Source organism: Grammomys surdaster, unplaced genomic scaffold, assembly GCF_004785775.1.
Source record: "Grammomys surdaster isolate TR1022 unplaced genomic scaffold, NIH_TR_1.0 373, whole genome shotgun sequence".
NCBI classification, from domain to species: domain Eukaryota; kingdom Metazoa; phylum Chordata; class Mammalia; order Rodentia; family Muridae; genus Grammomys; species Grammomys surdaster.
This window is the reverse complement of record NW_021604792.1, coordinates 10,642,090-10,651,403: the sequence shown is the minus strand read 5'-3', so window position 1 is coordinate 10,651,403 and position 9,314 is coordinate 10,642,090. Positions and strand designations below refer to the sequence as shown.

The following is a 9,314-nucleotide window of genomic DNA, read 5'->3' as shown; positions in this document are numbered from 1 at the left end:
GAGAGGGAGAGGGAGAGGGAGAGGGAGAGGGAGAGGGAGAGGGAGAGAGAGAGAGAAAGAGGTAAAATCTCACAGGTCTCAGAAAATGAGACTGTATAATGCCCAGAGACCCCTAACAACACCCATGAGCTATGCGAATTGTTAATAATACTATAGAAATAGAAACATTTCCTGTGCAAGTCATGGATGAATCAATAGAGAAAATGTAGCACACATACACACACACACAAAAGAATACTATTTGTCCTTACAGGAAAATGAATCAGCTGGGCATGATGACTTATGCCTATAATCTAAGCACTCCAAAGAGAAAGACAGGAAGATAACTACCAGTTTGGGGTCATCCTAGGCTAAGTAAAAACTTCCAGGCCAGCCTTGGCTACACTATGAGTTCCAAGTCACCCTGGGCTACACAATGTTATCATGTCTCACATTAATCTCAAAAAAGATATGCTGATCTATATAACAAACATGGATGAATTTGCGGATAGTGTGTAAAGTGAAATATACCAGGCCTAGGACCACACTTTATGATTTCATTCAGATTAGGTTTCTAAAATCTGCCTAGTTCTATGAAGGAGACACTTGCGAAATACCAAGGACTGGAGGGCAGGAAATGAGCACTTGCTACTCAGAGGCAATTAAACTGATGACATAATTGTAGATTTGCCGTAGTGCATTGTGCCCACAGTGGTCCACACATTACTGTGCACTTCGTATTGTGCCATGGTCTGTGTTAAATTCTGTTACCGTAAGAGAAATAAGAGGCATACGAGAGAGAAGATATGATGTTGATACCCTGAGTATGTCGATGCCTTCAGTGTGTACCCACAACCCCAAATAATTCAAGTTGAATACATTAACATTTGTGCAGTTTGTGTTGCAAGATCTCCTCAATATGGATATTGTGCTTAGTGTGACACAGGGAATGACCATGCTCTATTAACAGCATTTTCTCCAACCTTCATTTTTCTGTGAAGGATTATCATTGTTTAGCTCATGCTGGCCTGGAATTTGTTGGAATGTCCATATTGTCCTTATAGTTATATTCCTCTTCTCTCAACCTCATAATCATAGGGATTACATCATTATTCTGCCCTTCACAAATAATTAAGTTATTTTAAAGTAATGACACAAAACCTTTTTCAAGGGTGTGGAATACTTCAACAATATTTTTGGATCTTTTTTATTCCTGCACAAATTTTATAATGTAGCAGTTTTAAAAATATTAGTCCTTACATAATGAGAATCGTCACATCCTACTACTGCAGCATGGTGAGATTATATACAAGAGTTCTTCATAAACTCTAAATCCCACCAAAATAAATATTTAATGTTGAGAGATAAACTGTGTCAGTTAAAGGTAACTACTCACAATAAAGAACAAGAAAGATTGCTTGTGACACTTGATATTTTCAGCTATCCTGTCTTATTCCTGTGTCACAGACAGATTAGAAATGTGTGCACACCATGGAGAATCTACTTTGTCTGATCCAGGGAGGATCTTTTTTTTTACAAAGAGACCAAATCTCTCAAAACAAGTCAGATGGAAAAAAAAAAAGCACGCATCCACAAACACACTTATACATCATTGTTTTTATAGGTACATCCGTATAAATGTTCTAAGTATTTTAGCAAAAATAGTAGATAAATACACTCTTACTAAGAATTTCCATGTTTTGTCAAAAACAAGATTAAGAATCAGATTTTCCTGTAGACCCAAACAAAATTCTCAGGAAGACTGATTTGTAATTCCATGCCCAGGGAGCAGTAGGAGTTCCAAACAGACACTGACTTCTGGAAACTCTACAATTGTCCTAACCCAAACAGGGATTTCTGGGTTTCCAGGCCCTCACATAGAATAAGGGACCCCTAATGATTGATCCAAGATCACCAGCATCTTAAGCTGCTTCTTGGACTTCAAAGCTTCCATAAGAGAAACAATAGATGATAATGCAATTCTGTATTCGTGTTCATCCCCTGCTACATACCTGTGTCCTGAAAGGAATTTAAAGCAGTCTTGGTTTCACTGTACCATCTATTTGGTGCTTTGTTGAGGGATTCCAGAAGCTCCTTTCCTGGACCACCCTCTATAGACTTATTTCTCAGCAGTTTTTCCTTTAAGTCAATCTCATATTGCATGGTGCTGCAGTTATTTTGGCGGTTTAGAGTTTCCTGCAGCTCATGTTTTTCATGACGATACTGAAAAACTAAATTAGTCACAGATATAATATCAAAAATTCTTATAAGAAATACATATTGAAATTTAAGATTAAAGAAAAGGTTTCATGTTGACAGCTAACACATACCATTATTTTCATTGATACTTAACACTTATAAATTAGTACTTCAATTATCTCATTATAGAAACAGATACATCAATTTTTCTCTATAGGTAAGTTGACTGTAAAATAAACAATGCAGCTGAATAAAATTATGGTGGAAGTAACTTACAGGTACTTCATTCTTTTACAACACAAATTTACAAATAAATACTAAGTAAAATATTCAGCCAATACTTAACACACCATGAAAATTTGAACTGAAAATAAAACTTTAAGAAATGGGAAAATTGCCGGGCGGTGGTGGCACACGCCTTTAATCCCAGCACTTGGGAGGCAGAGGCAGGCGGATTTCTGAGATCGAGGCCAGCCTGGTCTACAGAGTGAGTTCCAGGACAGCCAGGGCTACACAGAGAAACCCTGTCTCGAAAAACCAAAAGAAAAAAAAAAGAAATATGAAAATTGTTATTAGAGCATATGAAATGCAAAATATTCACAAGCACAATGTGGAAGTGATTTTTCTCTGTAAATGTGAAAGAATACAATAAAGTTGAACATTTAATGTTTCTGTTTCTTTACTTAACCATGACCTCAGTATACATTAAAGAAGAAGGAAAAGAATGTCATAAAGTTCTTTGCACAGCTGTTTTGCACAAAAATTTTACATAAGTTTAACAATCACCTGAGCTCAGAAGGTAAACTACCACCAAGTCCTCAAAAGGAACATGAATGAGCAAGAATAAGAAAGAGCCGCAGAGCTAACAGATTAGGTATGAAAGAGAGCAGAACACTGCAGTGTGTCAGAAAAAGTTATTAAAGTCCAGAGATTCTGACCTCATCCTGTGATTATAGGCAGGATAATGGACAGAGTGTATAACTCCATAGTTCCTGTCTAATTCTATTCTTTTTTTTTTCTTTTTTTTATTGGATGTTTTATTTACATTTCCTATGTTGTCCCCTTACCCCATCCCCCACCCACCCCGGAACCCCCAATCCCCTCACCCCTCCTCCTTCTTCTCTGTGGATGTAACCTCAAGGTTAAGTAAGATGTATCTCAATTACTCACTGTTTGCCACCAACACTGCAACAGTTACCAGCAGAATGGAACAGAGGAGTCCAAGAGCTATCACGATGAGCTTCTGGGGGACTGAACTCTCTTAAACCAACAAAAAAAGCAAGATAATGATCACGATTGAGTACATCTCAATGCTAATTACAATTTTATATAGCACAAAAACAAGGGGAAATTATGCTCAAGTCAATGATACAAACAGACTGAAAATGTGCTCTCAAAATTGTAGTTTTCTACCTAAAATACTCCCACTGATGAAATCCTACATGTGTGAAGTTTCACAAAATTTTGAGCTTATTTCTGCTTTAGCCTTATATTGTAGATCTTCCTGACTCAGACTAGAAGTAGGTGGATGATAGGCATGTGCCCTCACCCAGTTCTACATTCTAGAGAAGGCATTAGAAGCTTAGATACAATCCAAGTAAAAGACACCATACTGGAGCATGTAGTCCACCAAGAAAGATAACTGAGGATGGAGAGGAAGGAAAAAAGGATGGATGTTGTTGAAAACAGTTAGGGAACCACAGCTGGTCTGAACCTCTGTTTATATCCCCATCCTTGAAAAGGTCTATAAGTCAACTATCTCCTTTTCCCTGTAAGTTTGATTTTGCTCTAAATAAGACTAAACATTTTGGCTTATTAAGGCTTTGGAATCAGAAACTTCATGCTTCTGATTATCACTACATCGAAGAAGAAAACAATCTCGGGAGCAGAGCTGTGACAGTGTATATAGAGCAACTTTAAAAAAAATTAAAAGTGATGTTTCTGCTTTTTCATTAATAAATGAAATAATTCTTTGACATTTTCAGGAATTTATACTAGGTTTAGTCATTCCCACAAGTGCTAGTCCTCTTATCCCCTCTTCCTTCATCTACAGTTTTATTTCATGTTGGAGACACCCTCTTATGGACAACAGTTGCTGCCTGTTGCATGAGATGTTAGAGATATTTATGACAATTAAAACATTTTCCTTGAGAATGAAAGCATTGTTTCTAATACACAAGCTTCATTTTCTTGTTATTTTGTTTCTCTAGAAATTTGGTCCCTTTTCAGACTCTAGTTTGTTAGTTTTAAAGTTTTCAGAATTTTTTTGACTAGAATAAATAAAAAACCAAAACCTCCTAATTATTTCTTACCTCACCTTGATTTTCAAGAAATCTTTTTGTTCTATTCTCTTCATCAGATATATTTTGTAAGTGACTAACGACTAAACAGAAGTAGTATACTAATTCTTTCATTTTTTAATTTTAAAACTTGATTGCTTTATCTTTTAAATTTATCCTTGAACAATTTTGTACTTGATTACTCTCCAAATAAAATTCTTTTTCCCTCCTACCCTGTGCATAACCAAGGAATATTATAGATTTCAATAGACAGCAGTAGGATATTTTTAAATTGTTAAAACTTTAAAATGCATAAAAACATGTGATTTTTAGATACTTAAAACACTTACTTCTGTGGCCAGCTTTTCTGGCCCCTTGAGTATTCTCAGGCCTCACTTGGTTCTTCAACCCTGAAGTTTTATGAAATCTCACACTTGAGTAAGTGACCTCCTGCTCACTCATCTTGGGAGTGATGTATGAAGCAACTTTTCAGTTAAAATGTGGCCTTGAGTTATTTCTAAAAAAAAAATGAAATGTTCACTTATAGGAAGGTACCTAGATCTGATGATACAGAAGGTTGGGAAAGGGTGAGGTCTGACTAAATTAATGATTCAAACACTCTGACATGGACTGACGCCAATTTCTATTACAGGTAAGAAACACTTTGCATTTTGGTGTTAAACTTGTTTATATTTCTAATAGTCCCAGCAATTATTATTAAGAAACATTGAAAGAATCAAAAATTTACTAATAAGTCATTATAAAATTGACCTAGCCCGTTTGTTCAAAATATTCAGCACTTAAAAAGTTAGGTAAGAAGGGCAATCCTGAAAATCATTGACAAACTTTTAAACAATCTATCCAAATGAAAATGAGTCAAAGATTTAGGAATAAATAAAAATGTTGGTTTAAGATTATTTACACACTTTGATAAACACATGAATATTAAGTGTTCTTTCAGTCTTTTTATTTATACATGTCTCTCAGAGTTTCCCAGACACTACCTTCAAAAGAATATTTGAAAGTTGATACTGCAAGTGATCCAAGTCGCATAGATATCTCTTAGGTAGAAGCCACATTCAGCTGAGATGTACAATCTCTACCAGGCAGTAGTCTAAATATTCCTCTCTGTGCTAGAACTTGGTAAATGGATTCAACAAGAAAATATCCTACTGAGTAGGATAAACCAAACCCAGAAAGACAATACTGAATATTCTCTCTCATCTGAGGCTCCTGCCTCAAAGTCTTCAGAAATGGTCTGTAACCTTTAATGACTACAGTAACAAGAAAAGTAGAAAGAGGAGATTGCTGGGTGGGGTGTAGGAGCAACAGAGAGAGGCACAGAGGTTACAATATGAAGTTTTTAATAGCAAATTATTCTATATACACAACCACATCACATATCATATACTTACTTGTACATGGTGTTGCAAGAGGGGGCTACATGACAATAAATTCAGTCACTATGCAGCATACATGAGGTAATGCCCATGAAGGATACAATCTGATAATAGATATCAATGTATTAGTAAATAGTATTTGTAACTGATATTACCCTTACTTTAATAATTGAGATGTAAGCCAGTGGAAAATAAGGACAAACTGCATATATTACATCATTCTTCTCTTATTTTTAATTTATGACGTTTTCTGAAGTGATGCAACTTTTCCCTTATTTCTTGGCAGAAAATAATCCTATCATTAAACAATTCTCTTTGAAAATTGTTATTTATTATTATTGTTTTCAGAGTGGAACTGGCTGAGCCAAGGTGCACGTATTCAGAAGACAACTCTACAAAGTGAGTTCTCTTACTCCACCATCATGTGAGTCCCAGGGATCAGACTCAGGTATTAGATCAGGTTTGTGTAGCAAGTACCTTTGCAAATTGATCCATCTTACCTGGTTCCTATTGTGACATTTGTCAGATGGATAATATGTAAATATTCGATGCAGTTAAAGAACAATGAACACCATAGTACCCTCTACCTTAATTTTTCAGCATACAACACAATTCCCAGTATACTGTGAAAAAAAAATAACCAGGACAGAATGAAAGGTTCCACATGCTGCCAGACTAAACCTAATCGATCTAACACAACCAACAGGGCTTCCCCATTAATCCCGCTTTCATGTCACACCATGTGAAATTCTCTAGAAATTATTTTATCATTTGATAGAAAAAATAAAAGAAGCTATTGTTACCTGTGTCTCTACACTGATGAGATTCTGTTGGAGGGAATTGATCTCCCAATTGGAGGAAAAGTTGGCTTTTTCTGGCCTGTATCTCCTAAGAGGCTCCAAGATGAAAGGCAGAACTAACTTTCCTCTGAGTGATACACAACCTCATGATTTTCTGCCCCTCCTCTTGACCAAATCGAAAAGAGGAAATTGCTTAATGAAAGCTGACTCTGAGAGCGAAGAAAAGCAGCAACATTTTGTGCCAGATGCTATAAAAGTAATGTCCATAATTGACATTTGAAGACAGAGAAAATGCAGAGAGAGCAAAACCAGAGTCCTTAGCTAAAGCACTAGGATAAAGTGGGACTGAAGCTGCTCTGCTCCTGGTTTTCAAACAGGCTGTTGGAAATCTTATTAATTACTATATTTAAAGTTACTTCTTGGTTTTGAATCATGTTCATTGCGGTAAGTATGTATTAGGAATGCCTTTAAAGCACTCACATTTCCACTGGCTTCATTTACACTCTTCTAGCTTTTTTTTTTTTTTCTTCTTTTTTTTTTTATAAATAATTTATTTATTTTTGAACATGAAATGCTTTTTTATAGCATGTTTCACAAGGGGAGGGGGTAAGAGGGGCCAGATGGTGGAAAAGTACAAAATCTTCTTGGCCTGTGCCTTGAAACATGTCATGGTCTATACGGTACACTGCCTTGAATTATGATCTACCTGCTGTTCTTCAGAAGATATGGTACACTGCTTGAGTTATGGTCTCCCTGCTATTCTTAAGATGATATGGTACACTGCTTTGAGTCTATCTGCAGTTGCTAAGCAGGATCTTGCAGTTGCCAAGCTTCAGTCCCTTGACGTTGCCCATCGTCGACAGCCTAAAACCTTCGACCATCGATGTGACTCGTCTCACATCAGTGTTTTGGGGTTGTGAACTTGTCTAAGACCCCCCATAATTAGACATCCAAATTCAAAATTCACATAGTTGGGATTGATCATAAGATGCCTTCTCTAACTAAACAGAGAAGGGGGAGATGCCAGAAGCCAGGACCCTCGCCCTTACCCTCACCCCCTACCTTTCCCCACCTGCACAATGTCCTCTTCTAGCTTTTTAATTATAAATAATATTTACTGTGAACATTGATGTCATTCCACATGGAGTAGTTTAACTGCTGATATGTTCATGGTGCTGGGAAACCAAATCAAAGAAAATAAGCATGCTAAGTATATACTTTTCCCTTGAGTAATGATTTGTTCTGATGTTCTTTTTTTTTTTTTGGTTTGTTTGTTATTGCTGTTTCGAGGTAGTTATTGTATCTTACTATATAGCACAGGCTGACCTCATACTCAGAGACTTCTGTGCTTACTCTTTTTACTCTTAGAATTACAGCTGTACACTACTACACAAATTTATACCACGTTTCTGATAGATATTTTCTAATAAATAATAAGCAGTTCTTTATTTTATAAATATTAATCTCAAGATTTTTAAAGCCATATGTAATTACTAGTCACTTATATATTGTATAAAGTGAATATATAACCCTCTACTACTGAACATTCTAGCTGTTTTATAGAATTTTGTCGTTGATACTCTAAGAACTACATGGGATGTACTTAGAACATACTAAGAAAGTCATTTTATGCATGAAGTCATGGGATTCAAGGAGATAAACATTTAAGGCACTCTAATATTGATCATCACCTGGCATCTAGTTAATTTACAGTCTATCAGTTGGCATGAACATATTTACAATTGATTTTTTAGAGGTGAGATGAGGGATTTTTCCTTCTATGAGTTTTGTCCATGGGTTTGTGATGAGTATTCCTGGAAAGAAGCTGTTTCAGCAAGGACTGGTTTAAACTACAGTGAAATGGACTCATTTTAATGTTTTAGGTCTAGCCTTTAGCCTCCAGAAGCTTCTCTAAGACAAAAAAAAAAAAAACAAGTCTAGATTTCTACCTGATCATTTCCAAGAATGCAGGTGTTTGGAAGGTCAGGACAGGGAGAATATATGAGCTAAAGTGAGAAACTGACACATCTACACCCCTGAGCCATTGCTGCTCTAGAAAACCTCCATTCTTCCCTCAGATCTGGGATGATTATGTCACACTGCCCATAAAAATATAAAGGGTGATTAGACTTTTATACATCCTTATCTCTACTGGAAGAGTATCATCCTTACCATGGAGGCTAACCCCAAACACAGGGCACACTTCTTTGTGTTCTCTGCATATTGTTTGCCTCCTCTACCATCATGGAAAGACTGTGAGCAAGAACTCCAGAGTTGTTTGGTCATTACTATGGCCATACCATTAGTGGGAGATAAGTGACCTAACAGTGTGTTTGATGAAGGAGAACGGTAGTTGACAGGTACTGAACACAGAGAGGGTGGTTTTTGGTTTTTGGTTGTTTGTCTATATGTTCAGAAATAGGAGCATGCCCAAAACTGTAAAAGAGCAGCTGCTTCCTCTAAGCTCGGTATAATTGAGCTCTGAATTTATCGAAGAATGTAAACAGTCAAGGAGTACAATTAGCATTGGAAGATATAGTGACTGCCTATGGAATGGGACTGATTGACTCTCCAATTTTGTTTCTTTGACCAAAGTGCAGCATAAAACAAGAAGTATTGAACCTCACATGACCAGGTAATAAAACAGAGATGTGAAA

The 9,314-nt window shown here is 36.4% G+C and overlaps 1 protein-coding gene and 1 long non-coding RNA gene across 2 annotated transcripts in view; both read right to left on the bottom strand.

Moving 5' to 3' along the window:
- Positions 1-4,919, bottom strand: part of LOC114632439 (killer cell lectin-like receptor 5) — a 13,057-nt gene extending 8,138 nt beyond the window's left edge. Inside the window, exons 1-3 of the mRNA XM_028780940.1 lie at positions 4,808-4,919; positions 3,349-3,438; positions 1,992-2,210 (exon numbers count right to left, since the gene is read on the bottom strand). Coding sequence (XP_028636773.1) covers positions 1,992-2,210; positions 3,349-3,438; positions 4,808-4,919 — 421 coding nt within the window. The remainder of the gene's footprint in view (positions 1-1,991; positions 2,211-3,348; positions 3,439-4,807) is intronic.
- A 38-nt stretch (positions 4,920-4,957) lies between these two features.
- On the bottom strand, positions 4,958-6,779 carry LOC114632438. Its single transcript, XR_003713091.1, has 3 exons — positions 6,661-6,779; positions 5,873-5,961; positions 4,958-4,974 (listed from the first exon to the last, which is right to left on the bottom strand). It is a non-coding gene; the product is annotated as an uncharacterized LOC114632438 (long non-coding RNA).
- Positions 6,780-9,314: the final 2,535 nt, after the last annotated feature.